The 23,582-nt window shown below is 37.4% G+C and overlaps 1 protein-coding gene across 4 annotated transcripts in view; it reads left to right on the top strand.

The window, feature by feature from the left end:
* The window catches only part of spsb4a (splA/ryanodine receptor domain and SOCS box containing 4a), a 39,585-nt gene extending 20,555 nt beyond the window's left edge, over nucleotides 1-19,030 (top strand). For all 4 annotated transcript variants that reach the window (XM_017471100.3, XM_017471098.3, XM_017471099.3 and 1 more), the window contains exon 3: nucleotides 16,566-19,030. In XM_017471100.3, coding sequence (XP_017326589.1) covers nucleotides 16,566-16,693 — 128 coding nt within the window. In that variant the 3' untranslated portion in view covers nucleotides 16,694-19,030. The remainder of the gene's footprint in view (nucleotides 1-16,565) is intronic.
* The last annotated feature ends 4,552 nt before the right edge of the window (nucleotides 19,031-23,582 follow it).

Here is a 23,582-nt window from a genome sequence, read left to right as displayed (position 1 = left end):
TATATGTGTGTGTGTGTGTGTGTGTGTGTGTGTGTGTCGGTTTATAAGCTGTCATCTCAGTCAGTCAGCATGTCAGCTTTATTTCTTTGTAGGCATGTTTCAGAGGAAACAAAGCCAAGTCGATTGTTGAAAGCTTGGAACAAGTTCTGGTGTGGGCTGGATCAGACAAAGCTGTGCTTAGTCTCTGATGTCTCTGCATTTCTAACATTTACAGGGAAATAAATCCACTGTGAATGATTTGCACATCAATATTTATAATTATTATATGACCTTTGATGCTGCTCAGTAGTCCACATAGTCCACTGTCCTAATCAATTTCTATCTTCTGTTGTCATTTTGTCTAACGATTCCTACATTACCCACAATGGTGATTACAATTGACTTAACTCAGAATTGGGACGTCTTAGAACTCTGAACTATCTGTGCGTTCAAGTCCTCCTGGGAAGTTTGTGTTTAGGAGTTGGGAAGTTGTTATTAGGGCATCAAGCAGGTTCAGGTCACTTTCGTCAGAACAAGATGGCAGTGTACTTACTCTTAATTAACTACAAAAAATACAGCAAGGTTTTTTGACTCTACTTCTACAAAATGAAGAACAACGAATGCACATCAGGTGTGTAAACTTTATTGTTACATATTGTATCCGAGTTGTATAATGCTGTAGTATTTTGTCGAGGCAACTAGTTTTGAACAAAATTTACTGTCAACTACAGAGGTTGCATCCATTGATTCCAGCATGTTCTCTTACTGACATGCCCCCAACTTGAGACTCAGAATTCAAAGAAATCCTGAGTTTCTCATTCATAATTATGACTTTGTGGTGGCGTTCATGTGCATTCATCTCGTAAATACGCTCTTCCCAACATGACTTGAACGCACCATATGTTATTTTCAAGCTTTGGCACATTCCAGCTAAGAAGTGAGGGAAAAAAAACATGGATGTCTTTCTTTAGCAACAAGCTAGCCAGTTTATGTTAATGATCATGATCTATTTATGATATATTCACTTTCTCAAAACAGCAAACTGTATTGCCAGTTTTACAGATTTAACCAACTAACCAACATCTGTGTTTACTGATCTACAGTAATTACCACTATAAACTTATTTATTGAAGTGAGGTGATATTTACTGTGTATGGCATGAGCCATCAACTGAATTCGGGGGTTGTGGAAACCTTCCCGACTTTCCAAGTAGAAATTCCAAATTGAGGGGGAAGTTTTCTTTGTGTTTTTCCTAGTCGGTAGTCAGAAATTTTGAGCTACAAACATTAATTGAATGCAGCATTAGTTCTTGCTTCATCTCTACCTAAAGAGAGTGATGCAACAGCGCTTTAGTGCTTTATTCTGTTCTCACCTCCTCAAACAGCTTCCAAAGCTTCAACTTTCATGCAACTTTCAATGCTCATCATCGCGTAGATTGCTAACTAGCCGAGGCTCTCTGCTTCGTATTGCTGCATTGCATTCTCCAACTCTGAGTCCAATTTTCGCATCAAAGTCTACCCTACTTCTGTGTCAGATTTCTCATTAATGTGATATTGCATGTCATTGAAAAATGTGAAAAGAAAATGAGAAAAGAAGCTCTTCCTGTTTTGTTTTTAGGTGGTAACCACAAACAGCTGAAATTGTTGTCCTAATGAATATCATTGTGACCGCACTCTAGCACTGTCCCCCGTTTATTCAAACATGGGTTTTTCCCTTTTGAGTTTGAGTTTGTTGCATGTTGACATCTTCTTTGTAAAGTGCTTTTTGTGAATTTCGATGTTTTATTTATTTCCTGGTATCCACCTAATTAATTCCACGTTAATTGCCCAAAACAGGTCCCATGGAAACAGAGATCATTTGCACATGAACATGAATAGACACAGAAAGTGTTAGATATTAGATTAAGTGGGAGTAAATGAAAGGGACGGCAAGAACTGCTAACACCGGGGAAGACGTCGTGTCCACGGAGCTGTTTTTCTAATATTGAGTTGTACAGAGCGTGCTTTGCTCTCAGAGTTCCTTTTAAAAGCCGACAACAGAGGCTTACTGCCTGTAGCGATCTATAAACACATTATTGATTCAGCTTTTGGATCTAAAAAGCTGCAGTTTGTTGTGAAAGTCTTTCCTGACTGGGTTTGGTCTAGCAGGTCTCCACCAGTCTTTCTCTGGCCATTAAAATGATCCTGTAATGTACATTCAGGAATGAGATTGTCAAGAGGATGCTGTATTATCTGTAAATGCAGACAGTACATTCCTTTTAAATAATTGATTGTGATTTGAGGAAGGAATGTAAAACTTGGTGGCTTTTGTTTTGCATTACAAGAGTGGAGAATATGAAAGAATTCACAGGACCCAAATACTTCCAAGGTGGCATTCAACAAATCTCCTCAGAGCTAATAAAACTGCAAACTTACTGCAGAAGTTTTTGCAACTCTCTACTTTATATGCTCCATCTCTAGATCCAAATTTAACTTCACGCCTTCTAGTGTTTAGTGGGAGCAATAGCGTGGGAATTCTGAGAAAGAGACATCTGCTCTGTCTGCTTTGGCTTCCTTGTCCTCCTCCGCTTCAAGTCAAGATTTTGGCGAGTCAGCATTTGTCCTTAAAAGCTTTGTGATCTTGATGGGGAGATGGAAATGAAACAGTGAATCAAGGACTAATGAATCAATGAAGGGCCTATCGATCTTACTGTTTACTACTGGGCGCCAGTCTCTCACCCCCCCTCTCCCCCCACTCTCTCTCTCTCTCTCTTTCTGCTGTCTGATTGATTCTCTCTCCACTTGCTCTGCCTTACCTCATGCTATATGTTCTGTAGATCTAGGTGAACCAGCTCTTTCTAATCCCTTGAATACCTCTCCCCTTAGTGCACCAACATTCAGCTTTTTATTTATTCCCAACTGGTCTGTCCAATATCTGGGCTCAAAATTGTTTCGGTTCAAAAGACACACTCCTTTCTGTAACCCTGCCTCTGTCTTCATGGCTTGTTTGCTAAATTAAGATGGACTGCTTGAAGGGATTTGGAAAGCAGCTGCCTTAGAAGCCACATCTTTTGAAGGTATCTGGTTTATTGGGTAACATTTCAGCTAAAAAAGAACCTTGGCAGGCATTTAGAAATCACATGTTGTTACCTTTAGTACATTAAAAAGTCAACCAGATCATGTTTACTCAATAACAGCTAGCTGGTTAATTGACTTCTGGAACTCTATAATCACAAATTAATGTTATATATATGTGTGTCAATTTGGGGGGGGGGGGGGGGGGGGGGGACACTTCACAAGTTCTGTTCTGAAATTGTTCTGAAAACTTCCGACTTTCACCTTTGATCTTTGCTGAAATATTTTTTCTCTTTTAGATGTATCTCAATCACAATGAAGTTCCAGCATTTTAAAATAATAATATATACATTTGGAGTCCTCCATTACTCTGTTGTAATCTTGTATTATCTCATCTTGAATTAACTTAACTTGACTAAATATTATCCCAGCCACTTCTACATTAATAACTTTTATGGAAAAACATCACTACAAATATGTTAAAATAAGCAATCAATTTGATCAACAACATCATCCACAAAGCACGCTGAAATATATTACTAGGTCTAACATCTGACATAATCATCTATTTTTTTTTAATCTGGAGGAAACCCACATGAACACAGGAAGAACATGCTAACAAACTCCACAAAGAAAATTACCCAAGCTCAAGATCGAATCAGGATTGAATACCCTGGAGCTGTGAGGAGGCAATGCCATTTCAATCTATTGCACCACTGTGCCACCCTTCCAGCTGGTGAACATTTTCCAACCCTGAAAAATCCTGCTGAAAATTTGATTGGCTGATGGTGGGCAGTTTTATTTAGTAACTTAATCACTATTAGAAAAGCTCTTACAGAATAGGACAAAGATGTTGTCTACCAAATTTCAGCTGAATCCAACTTATAGATTCTGAGAAAATGTTATTTGAATTTATCCCTGCCCCTTATGGGTGACCATTCCACAAGCTTCATATACTTCCTCAGAACCATGTTCACATTTGATTCAAGCAGTCCTGAGTGTCATCTGAGTTACATTTGAGTTAACGAAGCTCTGCTCAAAAGGATTTATTGGCATGTGGTGGCCATATTATTTACAAATGTCAACATATTTTGAATTGAGGATGAGTCTCTCCTGAGTATTTTGATACTAATTGTTGGGGGGGTGGGGGGATGGTAGGGGGTTGCCAAGAATCTTCAGATTACTAGGTCTAACATTTGAAATAATAATAAAAATAATAATAAGATGAGGAATGTACTTGCACTGACTTATAACTTTCAAACTTCACTGGGATCTGTGATTAAATCCTCTATAATCTACCAGGCTGGAGTCTAACAGTGATGACAAGCAACTTGATCCCAACTGGCCATCCAGCTTCTCAAAAAATGTGATTACTGCAACATGTTTGACCTTTAAGGAGGTATATGGCTGCGGAAACAAAATTCAAATTAGTGTATCACTTGCCCTGGAGAAACCGAGAGGCAAAAATAGCAAAGTGAGTCATATTGCTTTTTCTCAGGTGACTTTTCAGCACTACCTCTCAAAACATTTTGTTCTTTGACTTTGATCTGTTAAATGAAGCTTCTTAGTCAGGGCAGGCACATTACGCACATATTTATGAGCAAATCGCTGCACAGTCGAAGTTGCTTCTCATGGCTCTTTACTGATATGATTATGAGATGCTTTAAACAGTATTAATGTCACCAGAGATAGGAAAGTGTGTGTGTACTGTAGTAAAGTGTAGTGAGGGAACATTGAACATTCAGAGTTTTGGCATCCAATGTCAAATTGTTTTGGGTTTTTGTCGAAATCAGTGCGTTAGTACCACCAACAATCGTATGAAAAATACACGATGAATGGTACGAAGAAGCGAAATGTTCAGATCCAGCTCTAGAGTACAATTCTAGACAAGGTGTTTGTGCAAAACACTTGAAATGCTAATCTGCCATCTTAGAAAAGATATAACATGATGAAGATCATGCAATCTATAAAATATAAAGTAATTACAAGGATTTTTGCTGAAATACATTCTACAAGGATGCACCGAATTAATAAATCATCTGTTGTTTTATACCTGAACCAATTATGACCTAACTGAACTTTTTTCTTTGAGAGTTGTTATAGTTAAACAGGGCATGTGGTAGGTTGGATGACATTGAACTGACTAGCTCAATTGCATGCATATTTTTAACCATTTTTAACCACTGTATCCTTCCAGATAACAGATGTTATTTTGAAAAGGTAAAAAAAAAAAAAAACATTGATCGAAGATGTTGGTACTGTTGATGACCCCTGCAGGAGTGGAGGTGGAGAAGATAGTGGATGAAAAGTGCCATTTCCGGGTCATTTTAGAAGAAAAAAAAAGAGTAGTGTAGAATAACAAGAAGATAAAAAAAACAGCATTTGGTACATATATTGAAGAAGGTGGTTGTCACTATTAATTAATTAATTGATTAGCTTGAATAATTACTAGTCATTTCCAGAATCATGATGTGGAAATAGTGACTGATATAAAACATATATTTAACTTTAATTCTAGCACAACATGCATGTGCATGCAACCTGACATTTATACATTTTATTGAATAAAAAGTAAGATGCTAGTTTGACTCCAATAACATTTTTATGGCATGAGATGGGAATACACCCTGGCAAGGCATCATGCACACACACATTCACACACATATTCACACCTAGTGGCAATTTGGAGTAGCCATTCACTCAACAGCATGTTTTTGGAAGGAAAGGTGGAAGGAAAACAGAGACAGACATGACAAGAACATGCAAAACTATACACCAACTGTAACCCAAGCCCAGGATCAAACCATGGAACATTATATAGTAGATTCCCCCCCCCCCCCCCCCCCCTTTTTTTTTATTTTTTTTTTTTTAATAAAGTTTACTGATTGTGTCTTACTGTATACTAAATACAACCTTGGGGACAACCTTGGCTAGTGTTTTGGATTTCAGTAAGACTGTTCAAATATTTATTAGAGTTGTAATAAATAGCATAAAAGGCTTTATGCAGGATGTGTGTCTTACTACTTAAGACATTTAAGCTGTTACAGGTGAAAATATTGTATTTATTAACATGACTGTGGTCTTACACCAATATTACACTAGTAACTCCACCAGAGTCCATGCAGCAGTGTTAAAACATTAGGCTTAAGTGGCAAATCAGAGTAGTAATGAAGGTATGTATTCACATTTAACAACCTTTTACACCCTGTGACTCAGACAAATGATAGAGCTTATGTAGAATGAACCTCACCAAAAGGGCTCAATTAAATGTATGCCTCATAATGTAGCATAAGTAAGGAATAAAACACTTGGGAATGTGCTGTTATAGTAAAATAATCAATGATACATAGTGGAGTTGCTGATACCACACTGAGGTTGATCATTTTCCTGTAACAACACGTCCAAAAGTGTTCCTTTTATAAGACATAAATATGTCAATGCTTAATTGATTAATTTATTAACACTTTACTGCATAGTGTTGCTATATGGAAACAATTAATTTATCTCCATTTTTTTTTGATAGGCAATAATACAAAACTACTATTTTCCTATGTGACTGGAAAAATGTAGTTTTAACTTTGACATAATTAGATTTTTCAATGTTTATGCAAAACTACTTGAAGGAAAACATTGAAACACTATCTAAGCTAAGTTAACATTTAGTTTTGTGTCATTTAAACAAGTTTATATATTTTGAGTATTCTTTTAAATGTTAAAATGTAATTGTTGCTTTATGGCAACAAAATGGAACTATGTTATGTGCATACGTCAATAGAAATAGGCTTACATAGCAAAAAAGACACTAGGGTCCTCTTAATAATAATAATAATATATATATATATATATATATATATATATATATATATATATATATATATATATATATATATATATATATATATATATATATATAAAGTTTTACTTCTTGTATTTCAAGAGAGAATTTAAAAGATACTGCACCCAAAACATGTTTGGATCTCGAAAAGATAACATATTAGAAACAGCACATTAATATAAACCTGTGGCTGGCAATACTGTCAAAGCAGCTGTTATGCAATAGAAAATTGATCAGCACCATCTAAACAATCAGATTCAAGAATTCAGCATCACTGTGGTAAAATTGGGATTTGTTTACATGGTAAATCTCAGCACCAGAGTAAGCAGCAATATGTAAACTAAAAAAAACAAAAACTCTCCATTTAAAGTGTGTGGAGTGAAGGTTTCCCACTCCCGCCTCGTTCCTTTTGCTCCTACTGTGGTGTGCTCTCCCCTAGCGATAGTGGAGGCTTAATTTAGTCTCTTTCCCCCATGGAGAAGGATAAACAAGAAGAAGAAAAGAGTGAGACTAAATGACTCATCTAAATCAAATGAAATGACTCATGTATGTAAAATAAATAAATAAATAAATAAATGAATAAATAAATAAAACAGGTACTTAATATAGAGAATTGGGAAGATAAAAAAAGGATGAGAAGAGAACAGGAAAGAATAAACAACACTAAAAAGTATTGTTTTTAAAAAATGATGGAGAGAAGAAAGGACAGGAGAAAGAATCAGTAATGTTTTTCGATTACTTGGTATGTATCTCCCAGCATGCTGCATTCTCAGTTTGGATGTGTGGTAAACTTTAAACCCCATCTCAGAAGCTGTGTTATCTCCCCTCTGGGTATGTGTATGTGTGTGTTACAGAGAGCGAGACAGAGACAGAGAGAGACCACAACTGTGTGTTTATAGCACCTGGATCTAAGATTTCTCTCTAAATTCACAGCCAAGTGTGTGTACATATGTGGAAAAAAGTAAGATGATGGCTTTTTGAAATTGTAGCCTTCCTGCAAAAAAAAAAAAAACACCCACACACACCATTTCTGCGTTAGCAGTGTCAAATATGCTGTTATTATGGCTGTCTAGTTTTCAGTATATCAGGCTGGCACTCAAGAATTACAGTATAATTGTGATTTTTTTTATTTATTTATTTATTTATTTTAGAGATGCACTGATAATAAATTTCTCAGCCGATACAATAACCGATTATTCAGCATGATATTGGATGATACCGATAGTTCTGCCTTTTATGCCTTCTTTTAAATTAATAATAATTAATTCCACAATTCTGAAAGAAATGCAAATAAAAACTTTATTCTCTCCATTTCAGCAAGTTGTTTCACAGTAACTGGTCTCATAAACAGAAAACACATTACTCTAATTAACATTAACACATAAACTAAATTATGAAGATTACAGTAAGATTTCTTAACTTATTGAATGTTATTAATTCATATTAACATTGACTGAATTAAAAAAAAAAACCTCCTCTTAGTCTCACATTCACTCACCACAAACAAAAGCATTTCTATTTTACTTCATCAGTGAACATCAAACTGGTAATATATAATATAAACTTTTTTATATATTAGCATTAACTGGATATGAAATATACTACTCTACAAATATATTTTTCTGTGCAATATATACTTTTTTGTCAACTCATCTTCATTTAAATCTTTCAACCGTGTACTGGCACGTTAATTCAGCATGAACAGCTTGAGCAGCGCGACAAAAAAAAAAAAGATTAGACGTGACGCCGGAACTCCCGCTTCAGTGGTGCTCAATTCCGGTGTAAAATTTTAGCAGTGCAGAGCTTACAAACTGCAGTTTTGTCGTCATTCCATACAAGAGACATCATCTTTATACACAGCACAAAATCTATGTGTTTTCCCACCCTCTTTTGATTGACAGGATATAATCAGCCCTGACCATCAGATGTTTTAAACTATCGGCCAAAAGCTAATATTATAAAATTGTCTTTTAGATATGTCTTTTAGAGATGCACCGATGTATCGGCCAATAATCGGTATCGGTCAATACATCGGTACATCTCTAATTTATTTATTACTTGTGCCTCGCAGTGTAGCTTGTGCCACTAATCAGTAACTTAAGTGCAAGAGTTACATAAATATTTAAGCAGGGACTCACATTGATTTTCTGCAATTTTATGATGTTGGCGAATTTTTCTTTAGCAGAAGTGTGTGTGGTTTTTGAAGAGAATAAAAAAATGATAAGAAATAAGGCGGACTAATATAATGAGACGACTGAAACAAACATATAAGAGGAGAACAGTGTTGCTAATATATCATTGCAGGAATAGTCTTAGCGGTAATTATCATATTATTTGCTGCAAATCTGGTTGAATTCAACAGTATGGCTTCCACTTGCATTATGCTTATAAAATAGCACTTGATCCAGTGTCCTGTAGGTGGAAGTGCACCCATCCATTGGATCATTGTTAGGCTAGGAGAAATGGTTTTGCTTGTACATGATCAACCCCATCACCACCACCATCATTACCTTTTCTTACCCTCACACTCTGAGGTCAACAGTTCACAAATGCAAATATTTTAAGCATTTATGGCTCTTTTTCGATTTCAATAAGAAAATGCATTTTCGATTTGGTGTGCTTGACAAGCCAGGGCACTGCAGAGGTATGTGCCATTTTTAAACAAAAATTTTTTTGGAGCTTTTTCCAAGCATCGCTCATTATTTCAAATCCCTCTCAGCAACTCACTGCTGTGTCAGCAGGATATCACCATTCTCTTGGTTTTAATGAGTGTGTGTATAGATTTGTGTGTGCTTTATGCACTGGTTTTTGACAGTATGCCGTTATGTTGGGGCTGGTAAGATAGGTAAGTTGTGATAACGAATGAATAATATTTAGCCCATGAGTTTCTCGAGATCTATTTCATGGCCACTATGTGTCTTAAAACGAGTGAGACACAAAGAAATCAATTGAATCGGAGCTTTGCGGTTAAAGGAACCTAAGTGTGGAGATGATTGATATGATCTGATAATGTTGCATTTAACCTCAATCAGGGAATGATACATAAAGACATCAAAATATTAACTTGTGGTCTCAGTATATTAATCTTTTGGGGAGGCTTTATAATTTAAAACAAATTCTAATAATAATAATAATAAATAAATAAATAAATAAATAAAAAACCACCACAGGGGTCACGAAATTGCACCTGTGTTTGTTTGGTACTGGTGAAACCTCCATCATTTTTTATTTGCCAATGAATATATTCATGAAACATGCATGAGATAGACAGCCATAAATTATTGCCCATGGATTATGAATTGCTATCTCGAACAGTATTGCCACAGGTGCTGCTCTGCTAACTAAGCAGAAACTATACTCACTCGAGGACATAAAAATGCATTTGCGATACATAATACATGATGAGCCTTAGTGTGACTCATGATTCAATAGTGCATGATGCATAACTTCATGTGCCATGTTGTCTCATGCCACATATGTCTGTGAATATATATATATATATATATATATATATATATATATATATATATATATATATATATGTATGTATATGTATGTATGTGTGTATGTGTGTGTGTATGAGAGAGAAGGTCAGTGATACATGTTAGCAATTAGGGAGGCTTCAGAAACATTAATTATGTGTCAGATGGAAGAGATGCAAGAACAAGCTGCAAGAGCATGATTTTCGATGCACTCCCACATACACACATACTCAAAAATATACCAGTCATGGAAAATGTCCCTTTCATTCAGACAAAGAATCTCCACATTTATCCGATGAGTCATTTGAAGACCTATAAGGTACTCTCTTGCTGCTTGGAATAATACACACACAGTGAGTCATATGTGTTTGCAAACGAATAATAATTTTGAAATCAAATTTTTAGTATGGAGATAAGAAATTACTGCTGGACTCCCTTTCAAGAATGATTATGGAACATGAGTGACTCAGTGCTAGGCATGTGGTGTTTGGTACAATGCGTTCAGTACAGTTTTATCTGTATGCTGCTTAGACAGGGTCACAAATCAAGATGTAGATTTAGATCTATTTAACAAAATCCCTGACTAGACAAATAGGTTTTGACTCAAAAGTGACATCATGTCTTAGTTCCAAACACTATATGGAAAACTATTCCATTGCTCAGGGGTTTTGTAGGAAAAAGCACTCCCCTGCTGTCGTCTTTATTATTCTAGGTACTAATAAAGAACCTGCTCCTGCTGATCAAAGCAGAAGCAGAGGGTCACAATAGAACCAAAGTATGCTCAGGTACTAAGACGGGAAAACATGTAGTGCTTTACAGATCATTAGTAGTGTTTTACAAGATTCTTTCGACATTTTACAATGTTCTTTAGACATTCCTTAACTTTATTAAGCTGGTGTCATTCATCTGGTTTCATTAATGAATGATTGTGCTTGGAAGTAGCATAAAAAAGGAAAACGTAGAATCTAGAGGTAGCATATATAGGGATGCCTAGAACATAGCCCTGTGGAACATCAAACTTTACTTTTTATATGTATAGAGAAGTCACCAGTTGAATTTACAAACTGATAACTGTTAGTCATATACTGTATGACTTGATACAGAAAAGAGCCATTACCTTAACTCCAACAACATTTTTTGTGATAGAAGTGAAGGATTACTTTGCTCCCAAAGGGCTAATAAACATAGCTTCCTCCATCTTGGTTGGGCTTTTGAGAATCTGTGGGCAGCAATTGTGCGTGTGTTCATGTGAATATATGCCTGTGTTTGCCTGGATCTCCTTGTTTCTATAGTAGTTATGTACAAGTCTCCAATGTCCAAATTGAAGTTGCATGAAATAGAGCAGAAGTTCTCTAGAAGTTGTTCATCCATTATCCTCATTGTACTCCAAAAACTTTCCACCCAAGTAGTAAATTTGGCCTGTTTGTTGTACACAGACGCAGTAATATCAGACAGCATCACTGGTCTGGCTAGGTGATGAATCTTCCAACTAGAGTACTATCCATTCTACCCCTGGAGCCACGTAATCCACCACAGTTCTCTGCGGATGTCCTCTGAGCATGATAAAAGCTATTTGCCCTGCCTCTGAAATAGTGGTGGCAGAGTATGGAAAATTCACTGTCTGACAACTGTACACGGAATCTGCTTGCTTTGTATTTCTATAAACAATGACATAACGTCTAATGCTGCATTTTTGCTGCAAATATTTCACGCTGCCATTGATTATATTCCTTTAACAGCACTTTCTGTCATGTTTTAGTCTTTATGTATCACATTTTATAGACTATGCCATACCTCATGAGGACATTTTTCTTCCATTCTTCCATACAATCTCCCATCTCCATGGTCATACTATTATACCATCACATTGCTACACTAAAAGTCTTTCCAGTTTCTGTCTGGATCTGGCTTGTTGGGAGTGTGAGAAAAACCTGATGGCTGTCTGGGCATCTCCAAACCACATATTTAAAAATAACTCCATTCCAGAGTGTAACAGTACAGGAAAAATATTATGTCTAGGGTTGCCTGATGTATTAGCATCACAGACTGAGTATCAGAGCAGTCTTCATTACTGTCTGAATTTTATACTTCATGTATTTACCCTTCCTAAGTCTCTGGAACTCTTGAGTTCTTAAAATCCTAGAGGTAACAACTGACAATTTCATATAATTCTTAAATAATATGCATTTATTTTAGCATCAGCACTGTTGGTAGTTGTGTAGTATCCAGCTAAATATACTAATGTAGCATATTTTATCTAGTTAATCTAGTCTTGAAATTCCCGAGCAACTCAACTCGACTGCTCCTTTGAGAGTTGATCTGAGTTACTGTTACCACCTTGACGTTGATTATTTTCCAATAACTGCACATCCCAGAGTGTTTTGTTCCTCCTATACCATGCCAACTATTACAATTTTGAATTTATTAATGAATGGAACATTGTTATTTTTTGTTTATTATTTATTGCTGCATTTGAGCTTGTCATTTTACCAAGAAATTGCAAAATCATCCTGGAGACTTTCCACGCATTGACACTAGGGACTCCTTCCAAAAATGCTAAGTAAACTTCTCCCAAGAAAACTTGTTACTATAGAAACAATGACATATCAGAACGAGTGTATGGTTTCGCTACTCTTACTCTAGTAATGGCGCCCCTGCTTACCTGATATTTGATTCTTGTCTCAATAGCAGTAATTGTACACTTTAAAGTGTCATTTGCATTCACTTGACTGGTTTGACTTAATTAGACAACTTTTAATCAGATGGAAGCCAAGTACTGTATTTAGTGACACTCTTTGTGAGTGATTCAGTTATTCACATATAAAAAATGGCTCCTGCTTCTGACCCAAGGGCTTTCTCCCAAGTCATAAAAAATTTGCTCATTATCAGTCAGTGTTAGGTTCCATTTTCTACAGACCTTTCAAAATATTCCCATGGCTATCGGTGTAGACACTTCAGAAGAGCTGGAGAGTTGAGGTCAGTGCATTTTGAAGGGCAATAATAGCCTTGAGGAAAGATATTGAAGGATGCTATTGATGTCAAAGTAGACAGACATGGTGAACACCGTCTGAGTCAGACATAGGTGAGAGCTAGTTTGGCCTCTTTCTGTTTTTTGGCATGTAACCTTGTTACACTCAGAATGAAAATGTGCCATCTCTCTATCTCAAGCATCAATCTTGGTGAAGATTTATGGGCTAAGAAGACAGAGACAGATCTTTGTCACAGTCTACGAGACAATGCTGCCAACCAATAATGGCTAGTGGGGATATTAGACGGTCTCTAAAATCAAATATCTTTCAATAGCTTGATGGTCAAGCACTTTATATTTGATGAGATGAGGTCTTATCAAAGGCTTCATGGCATTCAGTGTCTTTTTCTTACCATCTCTGGTTCCACAAAAGTCCAAGAGATGCTGACATTTGTAAACAACAAATAGCCTGATTTGGATGCCAAAAGTGAGGCCTGCTAGCCCATATATACCAGCCTCCTCTGGTTGGCAACAACGTTTTGTTTGTGCCATTGTTGTGCTGTTCAGAGTTATACAGCACAGCACATGTTGTAGACGTGGGTGAGCGTCTGTCTGATGGTCTCACTCTAACAGGTTTCATGTGTCCTCCTCTATGTTTTCTTTCAAGTCTAATCTTCCCATCTGGTGTGCCGTTATTGTGTCGGAGATGCAGGTCAGAGACTGGCCAGACTGTGTGTGTTTCATCACTGGGACGACTTTCTGAATCATTATGTTCGCTATAATCAGGAATGGCTTTGAATATATACATGCTGAGATTTGTGAGCAGGGTTTATTCTGGAATTTTCCAACCCCTCTCATAAATACAGCCTCCTGCTGTTCTCGGGGGTGATGAATCCTGATTAGCGTTAGTGCTTATTCCACTGGGTGTATTTTTAGCACGGTTTAAAAAAAAAAACGTGTTCTATAAACCGTTGTTCTATAAATACTGTTGAACTTTGGGTGCTATTCAAATAAGTGTTTGCATTGTGTGTGTAGGGTGTATGGTGAGACTGATATAGTGGTAGAAAATTCATTACAGTTTTGTCTGCATAGTAATTTATTAGAGTCATTAGTAATTACTGAACAACTACTATGGTAAGTCTTGATTACGTACTGCTAAGACAGTAAGCAATTCATGAAAGAGCTGTATTGCATTTGTCAGCAATGGTAAAAACTTCAGTCCACATTTTCTATCCCTGATTTTTTTTCTCGGACACATCTACAAAAGAAAAATCTGGCAACCACAACTAAACCTAGATAATTTGCCTAATCTAAAAAAGTGTGTAACCCGAGTCTGAATACCTGCAATTTTCCCACATAAATATTTACAGGAATTTCTTACTTAAGAAGTAGCATGCTCTGCGAATCATATACATTTCATCTGGTGCCATGGTGAAACAAACAGGCTGTATAAATATGACCATTTTTACATTTATTACATGCCAATTTGATCCCTGCAGGCTGTATAGTGTATATTGTTTTTGTGTCTTTGCCATGCACATTCGCTCTTTTGTGCAAATAGCAGTGTCTTATCTAATTTGGTAAGCCAACCTTGAACCCAGCAGGGTGTGTACATGTGTGTGTATGGTGTAAAAGAGACTATGAGTGTTGTTGTGTGAGAAGAGGCAGGAGGTAAATGATAATGGGTATTGAGGCTGTGGTGGAATATGACTGCCTCATCAGTCACTGGTGCTAGCATGAATGCACTGCATCTTTATTAACGTCCAAGTTAATGATTACATCCAGCCTTAAAGGAGAACTTCACATTGAAAATATTAGCGCTAATGGCGATCGAAAATCATATAGAACAGTTCCTATGATATCACTTAAACAATGCATCCACCCTTACATTGATCTTTATAATTTATCTTGTGATATTCAATGACTAAAGAGAGTGATGCAGCAGCTATTTTTAGACTTGGGATCCCACTTAAATGAGATTGGATCACAATTGAGAACACAGCTGTGTTAGCAATTGCTTAGACAATGAAGCTTGACAGCATGAGCAAACGGATTTAAATTATCCATCACAATGTAGTTTTGAAATACATTAGGTATATGATTGTTCTAGCTGATTCAGTCCTTTCCTGACACACATTTTGAAGTAAATTTGCCACGTGCCATGCAAAACATATTAGCGATGTGAGACGTCAGATGCGAAAAGTGCTGAAGCATGACACTCTGCTTGTCATTTACCCACAATCCTCCTGCAGCTATCTCTATAACACTGTACTGTAGCATGAGTGAACATAGAAGGCACATGGTAACTGATTCAAGCCAGATGGATTACACCAGTATCATTTGGAAGAACTGGCACCATTGGTAAATGTTATCTATTATTCAAAACCTCTGTCAGTTGGAGTGGAAGAGTGTTCAGTGAGATGTGGAGTTACAGGCAAATACTATCCTTGTTGCACGCATAGACACACACATTGAATTATTTTGTATTACAAAGCTTTGGCTAAAGTTGTGAAATGCTTGACAGAGTTTTACTGGTACCATGCAGCACTTCAGGCCACATGACACTGAAATAAACCTACAGAAATATTCATAACAAAGTTATTCCAATAGACAAGTGGTCCCTGGTTCGATCCTGAGCTTAGGTTACTGTCTGAGTGGAGTTTCACGTATTCTCTCTGTCTCGATGTGGGTTTCCTCCCACCTCCCAAAAAACAGATGGATTACTAGGCATAGTTGCCCATACGTGTGAATGAGTGTGTGTTCTTGAGTTGTACTGGTATCCCATCCAGGGTGTATTCCTGTTCCTGGGATATACCCCAGATCCACCATGATCCTGACCAGGATGAATAGCTTACTCAAGATGAATAAATGAACAAATGAATGAATTAACAAATATTCCAATAGGCAGTTGTTACACACCTAAACCTTACTCCTAACCAAGTTTCCAGTTATTCTTATCATTGTGGGAACATTTGGCTGGTCCCCACAAGGGCAAATGCTTTATATACACAACCTGAAGTTTTTATTTACACAACTAAAAGAGCCAACATGCCCACAGCATTCCCACACAGACATAATATCTAAAATGGGACGGCCAAACAGTATATCCTTTGCTAAATAATGAATAGAATGAGATCTTCAAGTGAGTAGGATGCATGCAAAACTGTGCACGTTCAGCACAAACTAATATTTTTATTCCTTCCCTCTATCTCTCACTCTCTCTCTCTTTCCTTCTTCTTCTTCTTTAGCTGAGCCCCTGCCTCTGATGGACCTGTGTAGGAGGGCAGCGCGTCTAGCTCTGGGACGTGACCGATTGCAGCAGATTGAGACTTTGCCTTTACCCCAGTCTCTAAAAAATTACCTCCAATACCAATGATGTGGACAGATCCATGCAACACACACAGGCTCACCAAGCGCAAGCCTCCAGATGCAGCAACTCTAGCGCCAACAACAGGGCAAATGTTTACACTACAATCTGAGGCTACTACCAGAGATGTTCTGTTCCTTCCTTTTCCTTCCAATTTTTTTTTTTATGTTTTAACTTTCTATATTTTGGATGGTATGTAGAGGTGGACTGTGAAGTTGGAGTGTAAGGATGCCGCAGCGCCCTCCACTGTTAGTGTCTCCGTGAATGTTAGGGCTTGGAATAAAAAAAGGTTAAACGACTTTGGGAATGCTCATTCGAGGCTCATAGCGAGGCTTAAACATTCCAGGAGGAAACCTTAGACGACAGACTCTGGAGCTGGAGCTGGAGCTGAAGCGGTATCCAGTTTCAAGCAGGTCTTACCCGTGCACAATGGCGACCTCTCACTACCTACATTAAGACCTGATTAATGCGACAGTGCACTGAAGTAGCACAAACACTCCAAGCAAACATTTTCCCTTCCCATCTAATTTGAGTCACTTTTCTGTTTCTGAGTGTGTACCTTAATGTTAAGGCGAGTGTGATTTTTTTCCCCCCAAAGTTGATTTATGACTATTATGATACTGTTATGATCCTGTTACAAATTTAGTGCTATGTTTCATTTTATTTATCTGGATGTAATTCCTTTTGAATTGAATATGACACTGTGCATACTAGCACAAGGACATGATAAATCCATCCCAAATGGCTTTTTATTTGAAACCAGGATGCTGCTCCTTTTTTCTATTATTATTATTATTATTATTATTATTATTATTGATGCTGGTTTGTCTGCGTGATCAAACTGGAGATCTGCAGTAAACAGTGGAATGTAAGGACACTGCTAAACATTAGTATATTTAAAATGTGAATAAATACCAAGTGAATGAGAACAGTGTTGCAATTTTTATTTTGGAATTGTTGCTGTGAATGTGTGTGTGGAGGAAAAAGGCATTGCCTAAATCTATTTACAGCAAAACTACATACTATAATTAGAGATTTTGTCATCTCACTTCATAAGAAAAAAAAAAGATGCGGCCTCAGAAATAATAACACGAATTTAAGATGCTTAGCGTAGATATTAATCTGTAATGAAGTTTCCGTTAAGTCCACTGACACGAGGGTTTCTTAAATAAGTGCAGTGACGACAGAACATGACTCAGAGCTTTCATCAAATACAATTATTTCCTTTTCCCCCCACATTATTGAATACTACCTTCCTTTCATATCTTAGCTAGAACACTAGAAATAAAGCAAAATAATATGTCTGTTTCTGGATGCGACCACAAATAAAGCTGATGCTTTCATCATAAACAGCAAAATATATATTACAATACATATTACGGTTGTGCTGTGGTGTAATCTTTCTTCAGATGATGGTGAAGTCTCCCTATGGGGCTAAACAAATGTGAAAGCAGATGCTAACTTAATGAGTCTGAAGGCATTTATAGGAACTTATCATTGAATTACACACTGCCTTTTTGGAGCAATGCAAAAAAAAAAAAAAAAAAAATCAGCATATAAATATTGTACAATTAAGTTGAATTATTATTATTGTTTTTATAATATAATATAGTGTGGCATCACTAAATATACACTATCTCACAAAAGGGAGTACACCCCTCACATTTTTGCAAATATTTGATTATATCTTATCATGTGACAACACTAAAGAAATGACACTTTGCTACAATGTAAAGTAAGTGAGTGTACAGCTTGTATAACAGTGTGAATTTGCTGTCCCCTCAAAATAACTCAATACCCAGCCATTAATGTCTAAACCGCTGGAAACAAAAGTGAGTACCACCCTAAGTGAAAATGTCCAAATCGTGCCCAATTAGCCATTTTCCCTCCCCGGTGTCATGTGACTTCTTAGTGTTACAAGGTCTCAGGTGTGAATGGGGAGCAGGTGTGTTAAATTTGGTGTCATCGCTCTCACACTCCCTCATACTGGTCACTGGAAGTTCAACATGGCACCTCATGGCAAAGAACTCTCTCAGGATCTGAAAAAGAAGAATTGTTGTTCTACATAAAAATGGCCTAGGCTATAAGAAGATTGCTAAGACCCTGACACTGAGCTGCAGCATGGTGGCCAAGACCATACAGCGGTTTAACAGGACAGGTTCCACTCAGAACAGGCCTCGCCATGGTCGACCAAAGAAGTTGAGTGCACGTGCTCAGCGTCATATCCAGAGGTTGTCTTTGGGAAATAGACGTATGAGTGCTGCCAGCATTGCTGCAGAGGTTGAAGGGGTGGGGGGGTCAGCCTGTCAGTGCTCAGACCATACGCCGCACACTGCATCAAATTGGTCTGCATGGCTGTCTTCCCAGAAGGAAGCCTCTTCTAAAGATGATGTACAAGAAAGCCCGCAAACAGTTTGCTGAAGACAAGCAGACTAAGGACATGGATTACTGGAACCATGTCCTGTGGTCTGATGAGACCAAGATAAACTTATTTGGTTCAGATGGTGTCAATCGTGTGGCGGCAACCAGGTGAGGAGTACAAAGCCAAGTGTGTCTTGCCCACAGTCAAGCATGGTGGTGGGAGTGTCATGGTCTGGGGCTGCATGAGTGCTGCCGGCACTGGGGAGCTACAGTTCATTGAGGGAACCATGAATGCTAAGATGTACTGTGACATACCAAAGCAGAGACTGGGCTGCTTTGCAGGACTGCAGGGCAGTATTCCAGCATGATAACGACCCCAAACACCTCCAAGACTACCACTGCCTTGCTAAAAAAGCGGAGGGTGAAGGTGATGGACTGGCCAAGCATGTCTCCAGACCTAAACCCTATTGAGCATCTGTGGGGCATCCTCAAATGGAAGGTGGAGAAGCTCAAGGCCTCTAACATCCACCAGCTCCGTGATGTCGTCATGGAGGAGTGGAAGAGGACTCCAGTGGCAACCTGTGAAGCTCTGGTGAACTCCATGCCAAAGAGGGATAAGGCAGTACTGAAAAATAATGGTGGCCACACAAAATATTGACACTTTGGGCCCAATTTGGACATTTTCACTTAGGGGTGTACTCACTTTTGTTGCCAGCGGTTTAGACATTAATGGCTGTGTGTTGAGTTATTTTGAGGGGACAGCAAATTTTCACTGTTACACAAGCTGTACACTCACTACTTTACATTGTAGCAAAGTGTTATTTCTTCAGTGTTGTCACATGAAAAGATGTTTACAAAAAATTTACAAAAATGTGAGGGGCGTACTCACTTTTGTGAGATACTGTATATTATAAACATTACATAGTAATGTAATAATCACTCAAATATAACAATAAAAACATGGGCAAACTTGATAACGTACAAAAAATGGTCTTCAATTTTTACATGAGTAAATGAGTACACACGTTTGCCTTGATGATTATGTATTTTGGGGCATTTCTACTGAAAAAGCGCAAAATACAGGGCAGTGATTATGCATAAAGATTCATATAGTACCTACACTAAGATGGAAGTCTCTTCAGGAATAACAACTGCATGTACAGTATAAATGAGTTCAACTGAAGGGCAGTTATTAAGTAACGAATAAAACATGACAGGGCGTGCTGTTGTTTATGCTAGATGCAGAAAACAAGTCTTAGTCACTGGTCACAGTGTGGGAAATAAGGACTGAACAAACTTCTTTTCCACTAGGGTTTCCTGCTTTTCCAGGACAATAACCATTGACTGTTTCCACTGGACATGTTTGCGTGTGTGAAAACAGAGAGACAGACAGAGAAAGAGAGACAGTGAGGGGCACTCATACACCACTGTGCGACCATTGTGACTATAGTGTGAAAAGAGCAAGGCATCCTTCTTGCACTTCCTCCTCTCTACTGGGAAAAAGTGGCGTGTCAGAGCGAACAGAGATATAAATAGTGAGATGCCTACAGCAGCATTCGGACTGGGAGGTTCTCACTGTCAGACATGACCTCATGACCTCCAGAATGTAATGCAGGTGCATCCTGGACTCAATAAACTTCTAAGTGTTTCTTCCGGAAGACGACGTTAATAGATGTTAAAAACAGCCGTGAAGGTTGTTTGTGATATTAAATGGAAGGCTAAAATCTATCAATAACAAAACTTTTAATGAGATTTCATTCGTGGCATAATAATAAAATTATATGTAAACTATTAAAGAGTGATTTTTATTTATGCTGTTTCAAATTCCATCATAAACATGATAGATCAGAGTCAAGAGACTCTCTGAAGTCCTCTTGTTGAATAAGGGATTACAAAGATTTAATACTGAATGCAGAAATTTTGTGTTGTTGAAATTGTTATCCAAAACGTGGATATGTGGAAACATAAAAAGAGATAAGACAGATAAATGACGATAATATGTGCAAACAGTTTGTCTTTCTCTCTCTCTGAGTAAATACGACATTCATCCCTCAATTCTGTTGCTGTTCCCACCATATCTACTTCCTATTTGGCTGATTTTTTTTTCTCTAGCTTCCTTCAAGTCCAGAATGCCTAAGAAGAGTCCATTCAGTCCTGAGGATTCACATCTAGACCTATAATCAATACCAGATCTTGAAGAAACCCTGCAAAGCACCAAGAACAAGCCTTAACAACAATGTCACAGAAGGAATTAAGTGAGAGATTCAATAAATTTTTTTTTTTTTTTTTTTTTTTGCATAGCGCTTTTAACAATGCACATTGTCACAAAGCAGCTTTACAGAAATAAATACATTTAGAATATACATTTTAAATGTATGAATTCATCCCAAGGAAAAACTCCCTGAGACGACATGAGGAAGAAACCTTGGGAGGAACCAGACTCAAAAGGGAACCCGTCCTCATCTGGGGTCGACACCGGATAGTGCAATTATAAATAAATCCCTTCTATACATAGATGAAACTAACAAGCAAAGCGTACCACAACTGGACAAACACAGCTGGTTCAAGCTATATTTTGAGAAACAACCACAAAAAAAGGGAAAATACATAAGTGGATACTTCAGTTAAACACTAGACATCAATGTATTAGTGGAATTTTGGTACAGGCCAAAGGAGTATCATGTGAAGTATGTGTAGTGGTCATGGGAAGACTGTGGTAAGAGAGCAGAAAAGTCATGCTTGGGTTGTGATGGTGGGTTGACAGTGGGTCGAGAAAGGATTTCAGACACTTCTAATATTCTGGAATTAATGATGTTTTGTTTTTGTTTTGTTTTTTTTGTTTGTTTTTTAGCAATAGTTATGCACAGCCTCTTGTTTCACTTATTTCCAGACATGATTAGGCTTGAAGAAGCTTAAGTGTACAACATGTGTGTATGAGCCTTAAATGCCTTAAGTTTAAGCATGGTGTACAAGGTGTACACACAAAGTAAATGTCTCTCCAAGATACATATTCATATGATGGAGAATTATGCAAAAATTATCACAAAAAAGGGAGACAGGGTTGGGGACATAGCAGTTGTGGCTGGCTCTGTTCCTGTTTAAAGTTCTAAACTTTGGAGTTCTTTCAAGAGCTCTTACACAAAGCTGCTGAGACTCATTCTGCTGCTTCTTTAACTCCAGATCCAACACTTTTAATGATGCCCCAAGTGTTTTATTAATTTCTAATCCTTCAATATTATTCATATTCGTATTTCCTTCATGTCTGACCTGGTTCGGAATAGAACACTGCTCGTTCCCCCATTAGACACTTAGAACCACTCGTCATTTCACAAATAACCTTTTCCTCACCGACATGGGAGTTTCTGTAGCTGTCAACCTTGTTGTCTTTTTTTCAAGGTCTCTCTCTCCTTGTTCATTCCTTTTCTCATGATTTGTCATGCATGGGATGATAGATTTCATTCACCCTCTTTCACTTCTAAATGACCAGATGAACAATATGCCTACCATGGATTACTTTTTGTTGACAACATTAATAAGCCATGGCAAAGAGCTAAGTACAGAGTTGCTGGTGTAGAAATATAACGACCACACTGAAAGCTGAAAAAAAAATGCAAAATCATGTTGAAGATTTTGCTTTGATTCATGGTGATATCAAGGACCCTCTGATTCACGTATATTTAAATAAATGTAGGGTAATATCCCAACCATGGGTGACAGCAGAGGCATGTAACATAAGGTTATAGTTTAATGAATCATGGCCTGGCCAAGCACGTTACACAGACAACTTAGAACAAAACAAATAATTCCACACACCTTGAACTTGACTCACTGTTCTTGCTTCATTTAAGCTCTACTAACCCAGTCTTTCAAAATTATCTTTGGGATTTTTGTCTTTATATGGCATACAAGTTCAGAGATCACCTTCTTAAATGGGAACATGCAAGAGAATGGGCTGCTCTCTACAGGATGAGAATGTTAGTTACCATTGATATAAAAAGATAGAAAGACAGGAAATGTAGAGACGATGACAACAACAACAATTCAACAACATGGCAGTGATAGCTCAGTGGTTAAGATGGTGAACTACTGATCGGTTCAAATCCCAGCCCTTGAGCAAAGCCCTTAACCCTCTAAATGAGATAAATGTCTATTGCTCTGGATAAGGGTGTCTGCAAAATGTATTACTAGCCATCACAGGTCGGTGTTTATAGGATAAAATAATTAACAATTTAAATATTAATATATGACCAAAATTGCTCACCGAAAGCGGATTTGTTGTCTAATACTATGTAGATTACTTCATGCAGAAGGGGTGCAGGCCTTTTAAAATACAGACATCACTGCAATTTCATTATTGACCAGCAGAGGGCAACACTGCATCAGAAAATGACTTGTATACAATGCTGTGGGAAATGAGTCACACATTGTGTCCAATACATAATGAATCCCTTTCAAATTCGAAACAAAGCAAGAAGAACGTTTATTACAGTTATTATCTGTAGCAGAGTTGGAATCTAACTGTTTTATTATCATATAT

Source organism: Ictalurus punctatus, chromosome 7 (assembly GCF_001660625.3).
Source record: "Ictalurus punctatus breed USDA103 chromosome 7, Coco_2.0, whole genome shotgun sequence".
NCBI classification, from domain to species: Eukaryota; Metazoa; Chordata; class Actinopteri; order Siluriformes; family Ictaluridae; genus Ictalurus; species Ictalurus punctatus.
Note: the sequence above shows the minus strand (reverse complement) of the source record. Positions and strands in the feature narration are given on the sequence as shown.